At 36.3% G+C, this 24,151-nt stretch overlaps 1 protein-coding gene across 2 annotated transcripts in view; it reads left to right on the top strand.

Annotated features, from left to right (window-relative positions):
* The window catches only part of TEKT3 (tektin 3), a 110,473-nt gene extending 86,596 nt beyond the window's left edge, over positions 1–23,877 (top strand). For both annotated transcript variants that reach the window (XM_007483401.3, XM_001367970.3), the window contains exons 7-9: positions 1,166–1,388; positions 16,671–16,825; positions 23,531–23,877. In XM_007483401.3, coding sequence (XP_007483463.1) covers positions 1,166–1,388; positions 16,671–16,825; positions 23,531–23,747 — 595 coding nt within the window. In that variant the 3' untranslated portion in view covers positions 23,748–23,877. The remainder of the gene's footprint in view (positions 1–1,165; positions 1,389–16,670; positions 16,826–23,530) is intronic.
* Positions 23,878–24,151: the final 274 nt, after the last annotated feature.

The raw sequence follows: 24,151 nt of genomic DNA, 5'->3' as shown, positions 1-24,151 counted from the left end.
TCCTGGATAACTAGAGCAAATATGGAGGGTCTCCAAATCTCTGGCCAGGCTGCCAGGTTTATGCTCCTTCTAGGTTGCCATCTTGACTCCGCCTCTAGGTTTCTCTTTTTTCAGAAGACCCTGCTCTCTAAGGGGCGAGGGGTCATGGCCTCCCTGGGCTCTGAGGGCTTCTGATGGGATTAGGTTCATCTGGTTCTTTCAGAAGACCCTGCTCTCTAAGGGGGGAGGGGTCATGGCTTGCCTGGGCTCTGAGGGCTCCTGATGGGATTAGGTTCAGGTGGTGTGGGCCAGATGATCCTCGAGCCAAAAAAAAAAGGAAAAAAAAAGCAGCAACCTCCTCTTCCACAGTCTGTGTTCAATGCCTGGAAACTGGCCCGGGTTACTTTCAAGGTAAGCTCTTTGGAGCAACACCTTTGCCAGCCCTGAGTTTTCTGTCCTTTCAGTAGCTCTGAGGGCTCCTGATGGGATTAGATTCAGCTGGTGCCCTAAAGCTGGGACCTCAGTTGGGACTCAGATGGAAGGACCCAGCCAGGGGTTACTGGCTTCCCCCTTCTCTCTATGTTTCCCTGCCGTCTGTGTTGGGCGCCCCGGAGACTGGCTCAGGTTGCTTTCAAGGTGATGAGTCCTCAAATCCCTGAGGTTCCCTCTGCTGCCATGGGCTCAGCACTCTGGGTTGGGGGGGATGGGTCCTGGGACCTTTTTTCTGTCTACCCCTTAGATCCAAGTGATCTAGGGTTCTGGCTTTTGGGGTGTGGTACCTTTTGATCCAGGTCCAGGAGGAGGTTTCCCCAGATCTATCCTGTTGTTCAGCTTGAATTTCGGTTGCCTAGGAGCACTCTGTTTGCGATTGGTAAGGAAGGGTTTCCGAGGTCTGAATTTTCGCTGCTTCTACGCCACCATCTTGACCGGAAGTCTCTCTAGTTTTTCTTAACCATAGGCTTCCAGGAATACCATAGTGCCTACTTCTATATTTGCTTTTCAGCCTTTCCTTGCCTTCTTTCACTTCTGAATGAATTTAAGATCAACTATATTAAGATATAATTAATAAATAATAATTATGCCATGATCAATTGTAATTTTAATTTGCATTCCTCATTAATTTAGAATATGATTGCCTGTATCCTGTCTGGACAATTTCACTATTGATTTCACTCCATTTTCTTAGGATCTCAGTGCCAGAATCATGGGCCAAGTTTACTGATGACAACATTCTTCGTTCTCAGAGTGAAAGGGCAGCTTCTGCCAAACTGCGAAATGATATTGAAAACCTATTGGTTGTGACTGCAAATGAGATGTGGAATCAGTTCAATACAGTCAATGTTGCTTTCACCAATCGCATAGCTGAGACGGCGGATGCCAAAAACAAGATTCAGGTGTATTTAGCAAAGGTAAATCAGTTCTTTGTAGTGCTTCATTAGTGATTTGGTCACAACATGAAGTAATAAATCTAAAATCCTGGGGTTTATTGTCACATAGATCAATTAGCTTCCCTCTATCCTATAACAAAGGACTAGCCTAACAAAAGCTAGTTCTCCTAGCAACAAATACTATTTTTCTTTTTTATTACATATTTTATTTCCAATTACACATAGAAGTAGTTTTTTAACATTTTTCTGACATTTGTCATTCAAATTCTCTCCCTCCTTCCCTTCTCCTCTCTCCAAGAAGGCAAAGTAATCTGATATAGGTTATATAATATATATATATGCATACATATGTGTATATATATAGATATGTGCTATCACGCAATATGAAAGAAACACATATCTCACAAACAAGAAGAAACTTGAGAAGGAAATCAAGTGAAAATGGCATGATTTGATCTGTAGTCAGACTCCATCAGTACCTTGGCTATAGTAGTGAATAGCACTTTTCATCATAGTTGCTTTAGAGCTGTCTTGGATCTTTGCACATATTATTTTTCACAATGTAAAGAGGTTTATGGATTCTGGAGGGGAAAAAAGTACTTGTCTACTAATGGTATGAGAGTAGAAAATGACATCTTTAGTTAACTAAAATACTTCAAAATTATAAATACTATATATGTATATATTATAAATCATTCATTATAATTGAAAAGTATATATTTTATATGAAAGAAGTATTTTTGTACCTGTCTTTTATCTAGCAGTCCTTACAGGATATATAGCAGCAGCTTTTGTCACAACCTAGAAGGATCTGAAACAATCTCCTCTTATCCCTCCCAGAACAGAACTCTCAACTGGTTTTACTCTATCTAGATTAATTCCTCAGTCATTAGCATACTCCCTAACACCTCTTCCTCATTTCACATTATTCTGACATCCCTGCTATCTCCTCCTTCATTCCTGTCTTTAATGAAGTAGTGACCCTTCTTCATGCCAGGGAAAACCTCTATAAATGCATTCTTCCCCCATTACTTCCCATCTTCTTTAGCAAATTGTTTCTCTTATCTTTCCTACTTTCCCCAATCTGATATATCTCCGTATCTACTGGCTCCTTAAAAATGCTATTCTTAAAAATCTCTCATTTGATCTGATCATTCCTGATAGTTATGATCCACTAATTCTCCTTTCCTTCTTTTTTAAAAAAAATTTTTGGTTACAATACTCACTTTATTTCCCTCCTCCCCTCCCCTTTCCTGTAGCCTACTCTCAATTTCATTGGGTATTACTTGTGTCCTTGATCAGAACTTATTTCAATGATGTTGTTTGCACTAGGATGTTCATTTAGAGTCTACATTCCCAACCATATCCCTTTGACCTATGTATTCGAGCAGTTGTTTTTCTTTGATGTTTTTACTCCCATAGCTTTTCCTCTGAATGTGGATAGTGGTTTTTCTCGTAGATTCCTCCAAGTTGTTCAGGATCACTGCATTGCCACTAATGGAGGAGTCCATTACATTCAATTGTACCACAGTGTATCAGTCTCTGTGTACAATGTTCTCCTGGTTCTGCTCCTTTCACTATGCATCAATTCCTGGAGGTTGTTCTAGTCCCCATGGAATTCCTCCATTTTATTATTCCTTTTACCACAATAGTATTCCATCACCAACAGATACCACAATTTGTTCAGCCATTCCCCAATTGAAGGGCATTCCCTCATTTTCCAATTTGTTTTCCCACCACAAAGAGCGCAGCTATGAATATTCTTGTACATGTCTTTTTATCCTTATTATCTCTTTGGGGTACAAACCCAGCAGTGCTATAGCTGGATCAAAGGGCAGACAGTCTTTTAGCACCCTTTGGGCATAGTTCCAAATTACCTTCCAGAATGGTTGGATCAATTCACAACTCCACCAGCAATGCATTAATGTCCTGACTTTGCTACATTCTCTCCAGCATTCATTACTTTCGTTTGCTGTCATGTTAGTCAATCTGCTAGGTGTGAGGTAATACCTCAGAGTTGTTTCGATTTGCATTTCTCTGATTATTAGAGATTTAGAACACTTTTTCATGTGCTTATTAATAGTTTGGATTTCTTTAACTGAAAATTGCCTATTCATGTCCTTTGCCCATTTATCAGTTGGAGAATGACTTGTTTTTTTCTTTTGTACAATTGGTTTAGTTCTTAATAAATTTGAGTAATTAGATGTTTGTCAGAGGTTTTTGTAATGAAGATTGTTTCCCAATTTGTTGCTTCCCTGCTAATTTTGGATGCATTAGTTTTGTTTGTACAAAAACTGTTAAATTTAATATAATAAAAATTATTGATTTTACATTTTGTGATTTTTTTCTAGCTTTTGCTTGATTTTAAAGTCTTTCCTTTCCCAAAGATCTGACAAGTATACAATTCTGTGTTTGCCTAATTTGCTCATAGTTTCCTTCTTTATATTCAGGTCATTCACCCATTCTGAGTTTATCTTGGTGTAGGGTGTGAGATGTTGATCTAAACTTAATTTCTCCCATACTATCTTCTAATTTTCCCAGACATTTTTATGAAATACTGGGTTTTGGTTCAGAAAACTGGGATCTTTGGACTTATCATAGACTGTCTTGCTGAGGTCATTTACCCCTAGTCTATTCCACTGATCCTCCTTTCTATCTCATAGCCAGTACCAAATTGTGTTGATGACCACTGCTTTATAGTATATTTTGAGATCTGGGACTGCAAGTCCTCCTTCCTTTGCATTTTTTTTTCATGATTTCCCTGGATATCCTTGATCTTTTGTTCTTCCAAATGAACTTTGTTATGTTTTTTTCTAATTCAATAAAAAAAATTTTTTTGGTAGTTCAATGGGTATGGAATTAAATAAGTAAATTAATTTGGGCAGAATTGTCATTTTTATTATGTTAGCTCATCCTACCAATGAAATCCATGTTTCCCCAATTGTTTAGATCTAGTTTTAACTGTGTGGAGAGTGTTTTGTAGTTGGGTTCATATAGTTTCTGTGTTTGTCTCAGCAGATATATTCCTAAGTATTTTATATTGTCTAGGGTGATTTTAAATGGAATTTCTCTTTTTAATTCTTGCTGTTGAAATGGGTTGGAGATATATAGAAATGCTGATGACTTATGTGGGTTTATTGTGTATCCTGCGACTTTGCTAAAGTTGTTGATGGTTTTGACTAGCTTTTTGGTTGATTGTCTAGGATTCCTTAAGTAGGCTATCATATCATCCACAAAGAGTGATAGCTTGGTCACCTCATTGCCAATTTTCATACCTTCAGTTTCTTTTTCTTCTCTAATTTCTACTGCTAGTGTTTGTGGTACAATGTTAAATAATAGAGGTGATAACAGGCATCCTTGTTTCACTCTCCTGAAATTCTTGGGAAGGCTTCTAGTTTATCCTCATTACAGATGGTGTTTGCTGATGGTTTTAGATATATACTGTTTATTATTTTTAGGAAAGGCCCTTCTATTCCTATACTTTCTAGTGTTTTCAATAGGAATAGGTTTTGTATTTTGTCAGGCTTTTTCTGCATCTATTGAGATAATCATGTGATTTTTGTCAGTTTGCTTGTTAATATGGTAAATTATGTGAATGGTTGTCCTAATATTGAACCATCCTTGCATTCCTGGTATGAATCCTACCTGATCATAGTGAATAACCCTTGTGATGACTTCCTGGAGTCTTTTTTGCTAGTATCCTATTTAAGATTTTTGCATCTATATTCATTAGGGAAATTGACCTATAGTTTTATTTCTGTTTTTGACCTGCCTGGTTTTGAGATCAGTACCATATTTGTGTCGTAAAATGAATTTGGTAGAACTCCCCCTTTGCTTATTCTATAAAATAGTGTGTATAATATTGGGATTAGTTGTTCTTTGAATGTTTGATAGAATTCATTTCTGAATCCATCTAGACCTGGGGATTTTTTCTTAGGGAGTTCTTTGATGGCTTGTTCAATTTCTTCTTCTGATGTGGGGTTGTTTAGGTAATCCATTTCTTCCTCTGTTAGTCTAGGCAATTTATATTTTTGTTAGTATTCATCCATATTACCTAGATTGCCATATTTGTTGCCACATAATTGGGCATAGTAGTTTTTTAATGATTGCCTTAATTTCCTCTTCATTAGAGATGAGGTTTCCCTTTTCATCTTGAATACTGTCAATTTGGTTTTCTTCTTTCCTTTTTTTAATTAGACTGACCAGTACTTTGTCTATTTTATTTGTTTTTTTTTTCAAAGTACCAGCTTCTAGTCTTATTTATTAAATCAATATTCTTTGACTTTCAATTTTATTAATTCCTCCTTTGATTTTTAGGATCTCTAATTTACTCTTCATCTGAGGATTTTTAATTTGTTCATTTTATAGTTTTTTTAATTTGCATGCCCAATTCATTGACCTCTGCTCTCCCTATGTAGTTAATATATGAACTCAAGGATATAAATTTCCCCCTGAGTACTGCTTTGGATGCATCCCATAGGTTTTGAAAGGATGTCTCATCATTGTCATTTTCTTCAATGAAATTATTAAATGTTTCTATGATTTGTTCTTTGATTAACTGGTTTTGGAGAATTGTATTGTTTAATTTCTAATTAATTTTTGATTTACCTCTCCACGTACCCTTACTAATTATTATTTTCATTGTATTGAGATCTGAGAAGGTTGCATTTCTTATTTCTGCTCTTTTGCACTTGTTTGCAATGTTTTTATGCCCTAATACATGGTCAATTTTTGTGAATGTGCCATGTGCTGCTGAAAAGAAGGTGTATTCCTTTTTGTCCCTATTTATTTTTCTACACATATCTACTAACTAATTTTTCTAAGATTTCATTCTCTTCTCTTACCTCTTTCTTATTATTTTTTGGTTTGATTTATCTAGTTAAGATAGAGGACAGTTCAGGTCTCCCACTATCTATTTCATCCTTGAGCTCCACTAGTTTCTCTTGTAGAAATTTGGATGCTATGCCATTGCTATGCATACATGTTGAGTACTGATATTTCCTCATTGTCTATACCGCCTTTTATCAGAATGTAATTACGTTCCCTATCTCTTTTAACTAGATTTATTTTCACTTTGGCTTTGTCCGATATCATGATTGCTACTCCTGCCTTCTTTTTATTAGTTGATGCCCAATGGATTTGCCTCCATCCTCTTACTTTCACCTTATGCGTATTTACCTTCCTCATGTGTGTTTCTTGTAGACAACATATGGTAGGGTTTTGGATTATAATCCACTCTGCTATTCACTTGAATTTTATGGGTGAGTTCATTCCATTCACATTCAGAGTTATGATTACCTGATGAGTATTTCCCAGCATTTTGATTTCTACTCCTGGTCCTGCCTTTTCTTCTTTCACTATTTCCTTCTACACCAATGTTTGTTTTTAATCAGTCCCCCTAGTTCCCACCATTATTTTACTTCCTTTTTTACCCCCTCCCTTCCTATCCCCCCTTATTTTCTTTGCAGTCTTTTTAAAACTACCCCCCACCCATTCCCTCCCTTATACTGCTTCCCTCCCCACCAGTCTGTTTGTTACCCTTCTACTCCCCAGTAGAATGCGAATTTATTCTCTGCCCCAATGGATTGGATTGTTCTTCCCTCATTTGGTCAATTTCGATGCACATGAGAGTTGAGTATTTCCTGTCTCCAACCTCTTTACCCTTCCAGTGTATTGATGTTCTCTCCCTCCCACCATGAGCTTCTTTGTGACATATAAATTTACCCCATTTTGTTTCTTTTAGTATTAACCTCTTTTTTAGCTCTAATTCTATATATGTATATGTATACATATATATATATGCCTATTTATGTCTTGTTATTTTATCCTATACAGTTTGTTCCCTCTTAAGTGTAATTCTTCTAGCTGCCCAGATAACAACAGTTTTTAAGAGTTACCAATGACTTCTTTTCTTATAGGGATACATATCATTTTAACTTATTGCATCTCTTTTAAAAAGGGTTTTTTGTTGTTGTTGTTTTGTTTTGTTATTATTTTTTCCCTCTTTTTTAATTATCTTTTGATGATTCTCTTGAGTTCTGTGCTTGGACATCAAATTTTCTGTCAGGTCTGATCTTTTCTTTATAAATTCTTGGAATTCTTCTATTTTGTTGAATGACCATACTTTCCCCTGTAAGAATATAGTCAGTTTTGCTGGGTAGTTGATTGTTGGTTATAGACCTAGTTCCCTTGTTTTCTGGAATATCATATTCCATGGCTTTCGGTCCTTCAGTGTAGATGCAGCCAGATCCTGTGTTATCCTTACTGTGGTTCCATGGTATCTGAATGACTTCTTCTTGGCAGCTTATAATATTTTTTCTTTGGTCTGATAATTCTTGAATTTGGCTATAACATTCCTGGGTGTTGTCAGTTGGGGATTAAGTACAGGAGATGATCTGTGGATTCCTTCAATCTCCACTTTTCCCTCTTATTCTAGAATATCGGGGCAGTTTTCTTGAATAATTTCCTGTAGAATGACATCCAGGCTTTTTCTTTAGTCATGGTCTTCTGGTAGAACAGTGATTCTTAAATTGTCTCTCCTTCAACGATTTTCTAAATCTTCTGTTTTGTGATTGAGATGCTTCATATTTTCCTCAATGTTTTCATTCTTTTGGTTTTGTTTTATAGTGTCCTGATGCCTTGTGAGGTCACTTAATTCTAGTTGTTGTATTCTGGTTCTTAAATGCTGGATTTCATCCCTGGCTTTTTCGTCATCCTTCTGGTCTGATTTTCATTGGAGGTCATCTTTCATCCTCTTTGCCTCATCTTTCATGTCCTTTGCCTCATTTTCAAGCTGGTTGATTTTGGCTTTCAAGACACTATTTTCTGTTTCCAGATGACTTCTTTTAATTTTTAAGTTCTTTTCTTTTTTTTCTTTTTTTTAAAAAATATTTTATTTGATCATTTCCAAGCATTATTCATTAAAGACATAAATCATTTTCTTTTCCTCCCCCTCACCCCATAGCCGACACGTAAATCCACTGGGCATTACATGTTTTCTTGATTTGAATCCATTGCTATGTTGATAATATTTGCATTAGAGTGTTCATTTAGAGTCTCTCCTCTGTCATGTCCCTTCAACCACTGTATTCAGGCAGTTGCTTTTCCTCGGTGTTTCTACTCCTACAGTTTATCCTCTGCTTATGAATGGTGTTTTTTTTTTTCTCCTAGATCCCTGCAAATTGTTCAGGGACATTACACAGCCACTAATGGAGAAGTGCATTACGTTCGATTATACCACGGTGTATTAGTCTCTGTGAACAATGTTCTCCTGGTTCTGCTCCTCTCGCTCTGCATCACTTCCTGGAGGTCATTCCAGTCTCCATGGAACTCCTCCACTTTATTATTCCTTTTAGCACAATAGTATCCCATCACCAACATATACCACAATTTGTTCAGCCATTCCCCAATTGATGGGCATCCCCTCGTTTTCCAGTTTTTGGCCACCACAAAGCGCAGCTATGAATATTTTTTTTTACAAGTCTTTTTGTCCATTATCTCTTTGGGGTACAGACCCAGCAGTGCTATGGCTGGATCAAAGTGTAGATATTCTTTTGTCGCCCTTTGGGCATAGTTCCAAACTGCCCTCCAGAATGGCTGGATCAGTTCACAACTCCACCAGCAATGAATTAATGTCCCTACTTTGCCACATCCCCTCCAGCATTCATTACTTTCCTTTGCTGTTATGTTAGCCAATCTGCTAGGTGTGAGGTGATACCTCAGAGTTGTTTTGTTTTGCATCTCTCTGATTATAAGAGATTTAGAACACTTCTTCATGTGCTTATTAATAGTTTTGATTTCTTTATCTGAGAACTGCCTATCCATGTCCCTTGCCCATTTATCAATTGGAGAATGGCTTGATTTTGTGTACAGTTGATTTAGCTCTTTGTAAATTTGAGTAATTAAACCTTTGTCGGAGGTTTCCATGAAGATTTTTTTCCCAGTTTGTTGTTTCCCTTCTGATTTTAGTTACATTGGTTTTGTTTGTGCAAAAGCTTTTTAATTTGATGTATTCAAAATTATTTATTTTACATTTTGTGACTCTTTCTATGTCTTGCTTGGTTTTAAAATCTTTCCCCTCCCAAAGGTCTGACATGTATACTATTCTGTGTTTACCCAATTTACTTATGGTTTCCTTCTTTATGTTTAAGTCACTCACCCATTTTGAATTTATCTTGGTGTAGGGTGTGAAGTGTTGGTCTATCCCTAGTCTCTCCCACACTGTCTTCCAATTTTCCCAGCAGTTTTTATGAAATAGTGGATTTTTGTCCCAAAAGCTGGGATCTTTGGGTTTATTGTATACTGTCTTGCTGAGGTTGCTTGCCCCCAGTCTATTACACTGATCTTCCTTTCTGTTTCTTAGCCAGTACCAAATTGTTTTGATGACTGCTGCTTTGTAATATAGTTTAAGGTCAGGGACTGCAAGGCCCCCATCATATGTGTTTTTTTTTTTTCATTATTTCCCTGGATATCCTTGATCTTTTGTTGTTCCAAATGAATTTTGTTATGGTTTTTTTCTAAATCAGTGAAGAAGTATTTTGGTAGTTCAATGGGTATGGCACTAAATAAATAAGTTTGGGTAGGATGGTCATTTTTATTATATTGGCTCTTCCTATCCATGAGCAGTTAATGTTTTTCCAATTGCTCAAGTCTAGTTTTAACTGTGTAGAGAGTGTTTTGTAGTTGTGTTCATATAGTTCCTGTGTTTGTCTCGGGAGGTAGATTCCTAGGTATTTTATTTTGTCTAAGGTGATTTTGAATGGGCACGATGTCGAGTTTGGTGTTTATTTCTGGTTTTTCTGGAAGTCCAATTATTCTGAAATTATCTCTTCTCCCTCTATTTTCCAGATCTGTCACCTTGTCAGTGAGATATTTTATGTTCTCTTCTAATTTCTTGGTATTTTGGCTTTGCTTTATTAATTCTTGCTCTTTTACACGATAGTTGTCTTCCAGTTGCCTGATTCTCGCCTTTAAAGCCTGGTTTTCCTTTTCAGTTTGGTCACACCGGTTTTGTAGATGTGTGAATTTCTTTTGCATTATTTCCCACTTTTCCTCCCAGAAGGCTTCCATCTTTTTGGTCATTTCTGATTCAAATTCTTCATGGGTTTGTGGAGAGTTTCCATTTCCTTTGGAAGGTTTCGGGGCATTTTCTTTTGTATCGTATTCTATCTCCTCTGTATTTTGTATTTTGGCTCCATAGAATATGTCCAAAGTCGCCCCTTTCTTCTTATTTTTCCTGGGATTTTGGGGCTTCTGTGCTTCTGTGGAGTTTGCCATCTCTGAATGGGGAGGATTAGCTTTTCTTATCTCTGTCTGGTGTTCAGAGGCTTTAGTCCTGGGCAGATTGTCCATTCTATGAGCTTTCCCTGAGTTGAACTGAGAATGCTTTAAGGCAGTGACTTTCACTGGAACTGGAATGGAAGGATCGGGCCAGGGGGTTACATTCACCCCCCCGGCTCTCTCTGTTTCCCTGCTGTTTGAGTGCCCCCTCCACTGGGTTGGGTTGCTTTCCAGAAGTTGCCTTCAGAATAGCTGGCCCTGAGGCTGTCTTGCCACCCGGAGGGTTACTGTTGTTTCAGACGACCCTGCTCTCAGGGGGGAGGGGCCGCGGCTTCCCGGAGCTCCGAGGGCAGTGACTTTCACTGAAACTTGGATAGAAGGATCTGGCCCGTGAGGCTGTCTTGCCGGCCCTGAGGGTTGCTGTTGTTTCAGAAGACCCTGCTCTCTGAGGGGGGAGGGGCCGTGGCTTCCCGGAGCTTCGAGGGCAATGACTTTCACTGAGACTCAGATAGAAGGCCCTGAGGGTTGCTGTTGTTTCAGACGACCCTGCTCTCTGAGGGGGAAGGGGCCACGGCTTCCCGGAACCTTGAACTCTGAGCTCCTACCCCTTAGGTCTGAGTGTTCTTGGGTTCTGGTTTTTGAGGGGGGCCGTACCTTTTGATCCAGGTCCAGGTCCAGGAGGAGGATTCCCAGGGTCTATGCTGTTGATCGTTTTGAATTTCAGTGCCCTAGGAGCCTATAGTTTGAGATTGGTCGGGAAGGGTTTCTGGAGATCTGAACTTTAGCTTTCTCTAAGCCGCCATCTTGACCGGAAGTCCAGCTTTAAGTTCTTTTCTTTAGTCTCTCTAAATTGTGTTTTGAATTGCATTTTGAGTTCTTCCAAAGCCTGTATCCAATTTGGTGGGATTTCTGATTTATCGTTTGTTGGTCCCTCTGTTCCATTTACTCTTTGCTCGTTGCCTGTACAGAAGCTGTCTATTGTAATTTCTTTCTTCTTTTTCTGTTGTTTGCTCATATTTACCCCTTCTTTGCTCCCCATTATTGTCTGTGCTCTTGCTCCTCTAATTTTTTTGGTGTTGGGGGTTTCTGACAGTCTCCCCTCTTGGAGCTTTGCCAGGATATCTCTAAGTGCAGGCTGTGGAGTAGGGGTGTTGGAGTTTGAGCTTTCCTGTCCTCTGGAGGCTTTTGGTTGGATTTAAAGTCCAGAAGTCTTTGAGGGAGGGTTGTTGGAGTTTGGGATTCCCTGATCTCTGAAGCCTTTTGATGGGATTAAGATCAACTGGGTTGGGCTGGATGTGCCCTAAGGCCAAAACCTCCTGGAAGGCTGTAGCAATATGGAGAGTCTCAGCCGCCGTGACCAGTCTGCCTGCTCTTCGCTCCCTCTACAGCTCCTTCCCCGCCTTCTGTGTTCGACACTCAGAGCCTGGCACTGCTCTGCCCACAAGGTACACCCTCCAGACCAGTGACTTTGCCCGTCCAGAGATTCCCACTGCTGCTGGAGGCTTAGAACTCTAGGGTGGGGGGAGTTGTCCTGGGGCCTTCTTTCTACCTTCCCCTTAAACCCGAGTGTTCTCTGATTCTGCCTTTTGGGGGGGGTGTACTTTTTGGATTGAATCCAGCAGGAGGGTTTCTTGGCTCTGTCCTGTTGTTAGGTTTGATTTTCAGTCCCCTAGGAGCATTCAGTTTGTAATCAGTAAGGAAGGGTTTTCAGAGGTCTCAACTTCTGCTGTTTCTAAGCCATCTTGACTCCACCTCCTCTCCTTTCCTTCTCAACAAAATTCCTTGAGAAATTCATGTGTTTCTATTTCTTCTTCTCCTACTTACTTTTAAACACTTTGCAGTCCAGCTTCTGTCCTTGTCATTCAAGTGAAATCACCCTCTCCAGTTACCAGTGATGACTTAATTGCCAAATCTCATTGCCTTTTCTCAGTCTTAATCCTTGATTTCACTTCATCACTTGATGCTGTTGATCATCATTTCCTCTTAGAAACTTTTCTCTACTTCATGACACTGTCCTCTTTAGATTCTCCTCCTACTTAGCTTGCTGATCTTTTAAAATATCTTTTACTTATCCATGTCATACCTAGTAATCATGGAAGAGCCCAAGGCTCTGACCTGGGCCCTCTTCTTCCTCTACATTCTCTCACATGGTGATATCATCAGCTCCCATGGATACAGTTATCATGTGTATGCAGATTATTCTCAGAACTATATATCTGAACACTTCAAACTGAATATTTGAGTCTCAGTCATTGTCTTTTTTTAAACTTTTATTTAAATGCAGTGTTCTAATGGTTATATTATTGTCTTCAATAAGAAAAGTATTCATTCATTTACTGCTGTACTCATTCAACAATTAAACAGTTCAAAAATAATAATAATATAGTGACAGTATTTCATAGAGCTAATTAAACAAGTAGCTACTGCTCAAGCTTAATGTGATTCCTTATCATGCCATGAAAGTTAACATGTAGGTAATGTTGATTGATTGAAAGCTCTGACAAGCCCTACTAAGCAGAAAAGACTTTGAGTAAGAACAGTAACAGTGACAGTGACAGACATAACATGTCTGTCAAAAGAGCAATTGAACTCAGTTTGGAAAGGCCAATCACAAGTTAGTTGCAGGATGATGGATGTTTTCATTCTTGAAAGAATTCATTATCATCTTCCCTTCTCCCCAGCTCTCTCCCCTTCTTATCTATTTTCCTATTATTGTTGAAGTGACCACCATTCTCCCAGTCACACAGATTTGCAACTTCAGTATCATTCTCAACTCCCCCTTTTCTGTCACTAAATTTTGTCATTTCTACCTTCACAACAACATATACATTCCCTTCTCTTCACTCTTATATCCATCAACCCTAGTTCAGAGCCTCATTATATCTCACCTTGATTACTGCAATAACTTTCTAATTAGCCTCTGTACCTCAAAGCTATTTTCATTTTAATCCATTCTCCACTCAGCTACCATAGTGATTTTTCCAAAGTCTAGCCATACGCATGCAAGCTTCTTTGCTTAATGAACTCTACTCCTTGCTACCTATTATAAAATCTTCTGTTTGACCTTTAATATACTTCATAATCTAGGTTCTTCCTACCTTTCCAGTCTTATTACACTTATGGTCTATGATCTGTCCTCAGTGGCCTACTGTTCTTTTCACAGACATTTCATCTCCCAACTTGTTGTCCCCCATGCCCTATTCTCTCTTTCTTCACTTTCGACTCTTTGCTTCCCTAGTTTCATTAAAGATTTATATCAAATCCAATGGTACAAGTAAAACTCGATGGAGTTGCATTCAGCGGGGTGGGGGGAGGGAGGAGGGGAGGGAAATATTCTAAATTAATTAAATAAAAAATTTCAATTAAAAAAGATTTCTATTAAATCCCATATTCTTCAGGAGGCCTTTCCTGGTCCCTTTCTTTCCCCCTCTTACCCTCCTCTCTCCTCCTTGCTTTCTTCTCCTCCCCTCACTGCTAATGTCTTTCCCTCTTAAATTACCTCCCATATTCTTTGTTTATACCTTATATGAATCTGGTCACTTGCATCTTGTCCCCCTTTATAAGAAATGAGAGTTTTTGAGGGCATGTACTATTTTTGCCTTTTTTCAATCAATGTACTTAACTCATGCCTTGGCATATATAGTAAGCTCTTAATTCACCAGCTTTAATTAAGGGCCTTGCTAAGTTTGGAGGATATAAAGAAAGGCAAAAGACAATTTCTGCTGTAAAGAAACTAAGGAAGGCGATAGCTTAAAATCCAGGCTAGTACTTAATGATCTAGTCCACATGGTACATGATGCCAAATCTGTTCAGTTTATAAGGGGTCTCCTAGTGTGAATCAGTGACAATGAATATGAATAGCACCAAGAACATTAGAGTACAGATGATACTTTTAAAATAGCCATAGATTTATTGAAAAAAAATTTTTTAATTTAAAAAACCCTTACCTTCTGATTTAGAATTGATACTAAGTGAAGGCAGCTAGGTGGTGCAGTGGATTAATTCCAAGGCAGAGGAGTGATAAAGAGGAGGCAATTGGGAGTAGGTGATTTGCCCAGGGTCACACAACTAGGAAATATCTGAGGCCAAATTTGCAGCCAGGACCTCCCCTCTCCAAACCTCTGAGCCATCTAGTTGCTCCTAGTCATAGATTCTAAACATGGTCCAGGATCATCTGATGGACCAACATAACGTAACGTACCATTACCTTCTTGCAGATTTCCCTCAGTGTACACTGAGACCTAGAGTACATGCACTCACTGTTCCCTGACCCTCACTCTAGTATTGCCACCTACTTCAGCACTCCGTGGATAGAGGAGAAAGAGGCATATCAAATCTGAATCCTTCAGATTTCTTTACTGAGGGGCTTTCCTCTTTTTTTCTGGCACATGCATAGTTATACAGAATTTATTTCTTATTTCCCCTCTTATTAGAAAAAACAAAGAGTATACAACCAATGACACAATGATTCTCTAAGCCCTCTCTGAGAAGTACTTGTTTGTTGACCACTGGGTTAATGCCAATAGCATTGTAGAGTGACTATATCAGTTATGCAAAAAATTAAGCAAAGGCTATGATGGACATTTGCTGACATTATTGCCAATACCAAGAACTGTCCCTTTGGGTAAGGATTCAAGTTCTGCATCCTTTGCCAAGACCAAACTTCTCTGAAGGAATCCAAATGCTACCTTCTTTGCCAGAGATAAGCAATGTCATAGGCTCTACCATTGCCCCACTCTGCCAGGGCCTTGGACATAAATGCAGCTTTGGAATCTACTACTAATCCCTGGGTGTGAGCCACTGCTGGTGCCTGAAAGCAAACATGTTATTCTCCCTGCTTAAACCACCCAACTTACATGGTTAGAAATGGTCCCAAAGGTAACTTCGTGGATTGGAGACAGCATGGCCAGAGTTCAGTCTCCTCCTCCTGTGAGTTGCCATCCTCTTGAATATAGAAATTCCTTGGACTTGAATAGAAAGGATGATATAAAAGGACCTTTGAATGATGATTCAACTGAAACTACTCTCAAAAATTATTACTAATCTCTTCATTGCCAAAGCTAATGAACTTTTCTCAATCTTTTACCTCTGTTGTTACAGTTTTTGTTACTTATTTTATTACAGTTTATTACAGTTACTTGACACTGTTGATCACCTTCTTCTCCTTGATATTTCTTTTTGATTTTTTTAATTCACGGCACTACTCTATCTTGGTTCTCTTCAACTTATCTGACCACTCACTTCTCAATCTCCTTAGCTCCTTAACTCTTTCCTAGTTTCCTTTATCTCCTTAGCTGTATCTTTAAGTCTAACTCTGTTTTCTTTGAAAATGTAAAACAAGTAAATACTATGGAAAGGAAAAAAAAATCAACTTCAGATGCTAGTAGTATGATAGGTGAAATAATATTGGACAGGATGGATTTCTCATCTGTCAAATGAAGACAACAATGCCTATACTGTCTAACTCACTTGTTTTCAGAGCCAAAGTACTTGTAAAACTATACATACATACTATACAGTATAAACCATTATTTATAATCATTCACATTTACAGAGAATATTTCTTACAACAGCTCTGTCAGGTAAGTAGTATAAGTACTTTTTATCCCCGAGAAATTGGAGTTCATAGCAATTAAGTAACTTGTCAGTAGAGTTGATATTTAATGCACTCATCTGACAATTATTATTCTGCTGACACCTATTGAAAGGGATTTGCCCTTTTCTTTTTACATTAACTTCCCCATATTTAGTGGAATGGCAATGGAAGATGGCAGAGCTAAATATCTCAAAGGTGATGGATTTCTCAATGAGAGAAAATTTGGATTCTGCCAAACACAATAGCTAAAGAGTGATATCTTTCATCCTTCTCATGAGATGGAGGAACAATTTTGGAATGAGGTTTTACTGAAGATGAAAAACACTAGTGACATTTCACATGGAGAAGCAATAACTGATAAGAGGAAAAGATAAGCTGGGAGAAAACTCCCAAGTTTTATTTAATGTTTATATTTTATCATCTTTTAGACACTACAGGAACTCTTCCAATCTGAAATGGCCTTAGAAGCAATTCGAAAATCCATTAGGGACAAAGTTACACCTTTGAAGGTGGCACACACTAGACTGGATGAGCGTATAAGAAGACCAAATGTTGAACTGTGCCGAGATACAGCCCAACTACGGTAAGGCACAAGTTTATTGTACAAAATGATTACTTATGAATGAATGAAATATTTGTCATACTTTCATTCATATGTAACTTCACCAGCAATTATTGATTGTAGATAAACTTTTTTTTCCAAAGAAGAATTAACAATTTGGAAAGAGTTTGAAATGTTAGGGTTGAAACTTTTTTTGAAGATAAAAATGGTTTTATTTCATTTAACAAAGTCTCAATGTTAAAATAAATAATCATCATAAACTATATGATTTATAATTAATCATAAATCTCAATAGGAGTTAGAATTATTGTAGAATTTCCCTGTTTTATTTATATTTCACGGTGTCAAAAACCTATACATTAAACCTGTTTTAATTTACTATGTCCCTAATGGAAATATAAAATAGTAGATGATTAGTATATTGTGACTATTTGCTCTCTCTTCTGCCTTCCCTTCCCACTGGAAAAAAAATTTTCAGTCAAGTAAAACAAATGACCACATTGCTCATGTCCAAAAAATAGTTCTCATTTAGTACTTCGAATTTATCACCTCTGCCTCATCATCAGATTTAATTTCATATTTCTGTTTCTGATGGATTTGTTGAGAAAATATAGAAGTGGTGATGGTTTGTGTAGTTGTTTTATTTTGCATCATTCAACTTTGATGAAGTTATTTCATTTAAATTTTCACTGACTATAGATCAATTATAATTATACACATAATTATAAATATAGAACAATTAAAACAATTATGTCATTATCAAAAAGCATTATTTTATATCCTTTCAGCCTATGATTATTCCTTCAATTTCTCTTGTCATTGCTATAGCTAGCATTTCTAGTGCTATATCAACTAGTAGTATTGAAAATGGAAAGATTTCTACTTTATTCCTATTACATATAATGCTGGCTTTTGATAGATATTACATACTATATTAAGTTCCATTTGTTAGTTCAGTTTTGATGTTTGGAATGAAATGAGGTACTTGAAAGTCTTTGAACAGTTAAGAAAAAGAGATTAATTTTGACCTAACACAACAAGGATAGTCATTTGGATGGGACTTTTTATGCTCTTAGGTGACTCCAGAAGCCACATCAGGGGAGACTAATGGCCAATCAGGTCCTACAGATAGCTTAGTCGCCTTTTGGGGAAAACTAATTCCTGTGATGAGGAAATAGAGGAATTCTGGTTTAATTTTTTAAATAAATGAATAAAAATCTTTAAAAAAACTTTTTCCTTCATCCACTGATAATAGTAATATCATTTTTTTTTGTTTGTTTTAAATGTTATCTGTTAAATCGAGAGTTTTCCTAACCCTGCATTCCTAATACAAATTCAATATGGGCATAGTATATAATAGTTGTGATATGTTGCTATAGTATCTTTCCTAATATTTTATTTACATTTTGTGTTCACTAAGCAATATCTTTGGTTTTCTTTTTCTGATTTGAGTCTCCCTGGTTTAAGTCTCAAAGTATCAAGTAAGGCATTTGGTAGAAGCCTTTCTTTTCCTCTATTTTTTTAATAACTTATGTAATGTTGGAATTTTTCTGAATGATTGGTAGGATTAACTTGAAAAACTGTCTAGACCTCCTTTTGGGGGGCTTGTTATAGATTATTCAGTGTTATTGATTGTTCAGTGTTACTGCTCATTCTGTGTGAATTCTCTATTGTTTTGTTAATCTGAACATTTTATATTTTATATTTTAGTAAATATTCATCCAGTTTATTTACATTGTTGCTGTGGGGTGGGCCAGCCTCCCACAGGGGATGGGGTCTTGGTGGTGGGACGGTGTCAGCAGTATAATGAATAGGACACAGCTTTTGTATTCAACCTGTAGCACAAGTTTCACAGGAAAAATTGCTCCGCTTTGACTGAGACTTGGCTTTATTTTATACCCTTGTGGTCACATATCTACTTGGCACTATAATTCTCAACATACATGTTTCCATGGATCCTAACAACAGACACAAAGTCTAAGGAAATAGTCAATAAAACATTGTTGCTAAGTGCAGGGTCAGAGGGTAGAAGCAACATGACCCAGATATAGACTGGGGGATTCAGAGCACAGATTTGCTAGAAGTTTTATGCCTAGAAAAAAGGGTCCTATCTAAGTGGGTACATAAGAATCCTTAGGTTTAATTTTTTGAGTAAAATCTCTTGGTAATATTCTGGGGGAAACAGAGTGGGACATCTGTATTAACCCTGCAAGCATGTTGCTCTCATCTATTTTTCCTGGGGAATAATCATAGCAATTCCAATAATAAAGGGATATTAATGAGGAAAGTCACTTAGGGGGGTTTCAGTGGATGTTTCCATCATTCCTGGGGGCTGCTTTGCAGTCTTTGGTTTCCACATGTGACCAGGTCAAACAGCGTGGTCTTTTATGGCTCTTGGCACATTATCAGCTTTACTAACATACAATTGAGGAAAATAATTCTAATGATTTCTCTTATTCATCTTATTAATTTATTCAAAATTGTAAAATTTCTCATTGATGATCAATCAATGATGATTTGGTTTGCCTATTTTAAAAGTCAAATTATATAAATGTCAGTAGGTAAGGAAGGTAAGGGTTTAAAAAAATGTATGCAGGTCATTATCTAATTTCTGGTTTTTTCTTGTGTAGGTCTGAAAGATGTCATCTCCAACTTTCATACTTTTACCATCTTTTTCTCCTTATAATTAATTTAACATTTCTCCTAAGCATTTAGAATTCTGTACTAATTAGTGCACATAGTTTAAATATTAATATTTATTAATTACACATAGTGCCTGTATGTAAAATTAATTTCTCTGTTTCTCACTTAATCAAGTTTATTTTTTCTGTTGTACTATCTGAGATGTTTTGATATGTACTCTTGGTTTTTTTTTGTGTTCAGCTGCAGAATAATACATTTTGTTTGCATCCATTATTTTACATGTTTATTTTTTATTTATGTGTTTTTATGTAACTATCTATCTCTCTCTCTCTCTCTCTCTATATATATATATATATATATATATATATTTGAAAAATGTTTCTTATGAACAGTATGTGTTAGATTTCCCCTTTCAACCCAGTATTGTTTCCTGTTTCATTTTATGGGTGAGTTAATATTGTCCTATTTGAAGTTATGATTGTTAATTCTTTTTTCCTCTCTCTTTTCCTGAGTCTTTTCTTTACAAAGACAAGGGTGGTGACATGAAAGGAAACTGTTCTATACTTGATATAATTTTATTTCCCTTCTGTTCCCAATCTATTTTCTGTAGTTAAAATTTGTTTGCTTATGGCCAATTTATTCTCAGTCAGCGCTTCTTATTTCTCCCTCTCTCTTCTCTTAAGTTCCTCTTCTTTCCCATTGGGTTGAACGTATTTCTCTATTAAACTCTGTGTGGGTTCTACCCAACTCTGATTGGTTCATATGAAAATGAGGTTTAAGTGACATTCATCCATTCCTCCTTTTTTTGAGGGTTGGGGAGAATCTACTTGTTCACAATGATTTCTTCCCTAGTGTATTCCTTTTCCTTTCCCTTCCCTTTCCTATTTTAAAATTATATAAACACAAAAAACCTACTCCATGTAAATCTTTTTTTATGTTTTATATATATACACATATACATAAAATCATGCAAAATGTATTTCTATTGTTCTAAGAGAATACTCTTATAAAAGCAAAATCCCAAAATAAGAATAAAGTGAAAAATCATATGCTTTGATATATTTTTCCATATATTTTTATATATGTATATTTTTACATGTAAAAACAATTTTTTAAAATTTTCTAGTTTCAAATTCCCTCCTAACTCTTCTCGCTCACTGAAGAATGTTCAGTCATATAAAACATATATTGATATTAATCATATTGTAAAAGAAAATACAGACCAAAAATCTCCCATGAAAATAAAGTTTTAAAACATTATGCTTTGATCTGCATTCAGAATTTGTCAGTTCTTTCTCTGTAGGTGGAGAGTATGTTTTCATCATAAGTTCTCTGAAATTAGCTTGGATCTTTCCACAGCTGAGAATAGCTTAACTATTCATAGTTTGTTGTACTGTTACTGTGTACAAGGTTGTCCTAGTTTTGCTTTATCAGCTTTATCATTTTATTATTTTTCAGTAGTTCATGTAAGTTCTTCCAGATTTTTCTGAAAGCATCCTGCTTTCTTTTCATTCATTTACATTTTTTCTTTCATTTTTTCTTTTCTTTCACTTCTTATAGCACAAGAATATTCTATTAGCAATCATATACCACAATTTTTTCAGCCATTTTCTAATTGATTGGCATCTCTTCAATTTAAAATTCTGTGCTTCCACAAAAAGAACTGCTGTAAATATTTTTGTACAAAATAGATAATTTTTAATAATCTCTGAGATACAAATTTATTAATATTTTTGCGAGATCAAAGGTTATGGACAGTTTTAGAGCCCTTTGAACATATTTCCAAATGTATATCCAAAATGATTGGATCAGACGCTGTGGCTCCACCAATTGGGAAAAAGTCCCAGTTTTCCCACATCCCCTTCAGCATTGTCATTTTTTCTTGTTATGATTAAATGATGTGATTAGCTGATATGATAGATATGAAAGTGGTATTTCAGAGCTGTTTTGGTTTTAATTTCTCCACTCAATAGTGATTTAGAACATTTTTCTTATATAGATAGCTTCATTTAACTTTTCTGAAAACTTATTTGTATCTTTTGACCATTTATCATATGCTTGACTCATTTTTATATATACTTGAAAAATGAGACCTTTATCAGAGAAATTTGTTATAAATTTTTTCTCTTGGTTTTCTGCTTTCCTTCTAAATCTGAGTTGCATTGGCTTTGTTTGTGCAAAACCTTTTTAGTTTAATGAAATCAAGATTATTCATTTTATATCTATTTGGTGGCTTCTTTGTCTTGTTTGGTCATAGCTTCTTCCTTTATCCATAGAGCTACCTGGTAAACTATTCCATGTTCCCTTAATTTGCTTATGCAAGTGGGTGATGACCCATCATGTTTAAATCATGTACCCATGTACTTTCTGCCAAATTTATCTAACTCATTCTATAAATCCTGCTGTCATTTTCCTTCTCAAGGGAAACTCGTTTCTTTCCCTCCATTAGAACATAAACATTTTCTCTGTATGTAGTGATTGATTTCTTATTTTTGTGTCTCTCTTGAATATGCATGTTGTATATGTATATATATATGTATATGTATATGTATAAGTTAATATTTCTATTCATTCTGGCCTTTTCCATCAGGAATGTTTAAAAGTCCTCATTTTATTAAAGAGGTTTTTTTTACCTATAGGATTATACTCAGTTTTTCTGGGTAAATTGGTTACAAGCCTATCTCTTCTGCCACTTGGAAAATTATATTACAAGCTTTTTTGTACAATTCTGACAGTGACTTTTCTATTCTTGAACTTACTTTCGGGATGCTTGCATCTTTTCTTTATCTTGAAGCCCTGAATTTTGAAAAGGATTCCTAAGAGTTTTTATTTTGAGGTTTCTTTGTTATTTCATCATGTCAGCATTTGTCATGAGCATGTATTCAACTTAGAATTACCACAGATATCCAAATAGAAGAGTGTGTATGACAAAACAAATTATAGCTGATTAGAAGAACCATTCACACAATCACTATACCAGAGACTTGTACTTAGACTTGCATAACTCAGTCTTTGAGACAAAGCTATGCTATGTGCAGATCAACTAGCCTTTTCACTGATCAATCTTACCACTGAACCATGTGGGATTTTATCTAGCCTCTGTAAATAGAAATAGGGCTCTTATATGATAAAGAAGGGGCTGCAAAAGTCCTAATACCTCTTCTATAGGGTCTATGAACCTTTTACCCTGATTATTATATTTTAGTATACTTTCCTTTGCAATTCTATTCATTTTATTTTATGCATTCAAAACATTATTTTGAGATGGAATTGATGGGTTCCCAAACTGCCAAAGAGGACAATGGCACAAAAAGGTAAAGCATCTAAAATCTAAAAGCCTGGGGAGAGAAAAAATCAGATTTTGCTTGTAGACATACCATCCAAGATTCCTGATGGAAACTCCTTGATGATAAAAAACAAATCAGTTTTAAAATCATAAAGAAACAATTTTTAGGTGTCCTCCTGGGGGTAGTTTATGGTGAAAGCCAGTAGGGTATAGTAGAAACAACACAGGATATGAAATCAATATTTCTATACTGAAATTATAACTGTCACTTAATCTCTCTGTGCTGTAGTTTCTTCAAGTCATAGATTAGATTATCTTTGAAGTCTTTTCTTTAGATACTATTAACCTATAATCCTGAGATGATACAAAATATATATGAAATTTATAGATAGTCATGATCTAAGCAGTGCTCAAAATCATAGGAGAAGATAATCAGAAAATTATGATCAGAGCTCAGGAAACTCCATCAGAATAGTATTTTTGATCAGAGACAGAAACCTGAAACTTGAACTTATTACTCCAAGTCCAGTGTTCTTTCTACTATACCACATTAGGTGCTCACCTTTATATGGCTCAACAATTATTTGCACTTCTGTGATATAATAATCTATGAAATAATATTTTATAGATTTACATACTATAACAACAATAGTACACACACACACACACACACACACACACATATATATAATATCTAACAAGCATTCATTAAATGGTGTATGAATTAAATTTAACTGGAATCAAGCCATGGGGTCTTCTAACCATATCATTTCTTTAATATTTTATTTTTGTTACAGCCTTGTTAATGAAGTTCATGAAATTGATGACACAATCCAGAGTCTACAGCAGCGACTGAGAGATGCTGAGGACACTCTACAAGCACTAGTCCATTCCAAAACTGCCTTGGAACATGACCTGGCTGTCAAGGCAAATTCTCTCTTTATTGACCAGGAAAAATGCATGGGAATGCGCAAAAGTTACCCTAGCACTCTTAGGCTGGTGGGATACTCATAAACTTATTCAATCAATCATTACCATTTAATTGTTTGCCATTAAAGAAAGGCAAGCCTGATGGTTCTGTTGCAAGATTATAAAAACAGTGGATATGTTCACTCATTAAAGGATACTCTTAATATAAATTAAATGATTGTCTTTCCCCTTTTTTACCTTTTTAATTTTCCTCCCCCAAGACACATGCTTTCACATATTTTTGAGTGACTACTATAGTCTTCAATGGTTCTAGGAGCTGTGTGGAAACCAACCTTACCTTCAAAGAACTTATACTCTAATGGAAAAATGAGTGGAGATACTTAACAACATAAGGCAATAAATAATATCAAATAAGTACTATAAATTAGTAAATAAATAGAATTAGGGAAGTGCAAAGTGAGAGGAAGAGGGTAAATGGTGAAGAGGTG

The sequence above is a fragment of the Monodelphis domestica genome, chromosome 2, assembly GCF_027887165.1.
Source record: "Monodelphis domestica isolate mMonDom1 chromosome 2, mMonDom1.pri, whole genome shotgun sequence".
Lineage (NCBI taxonomy): Eukaryota > Metazoa > Chordata > Mammalia > Didelphimorphia > Didelphidae > Monodelphis > Monodelphis domestica.
This window is presented reverse-complemented; position numbering and strand designations above follow the sequence as displayed.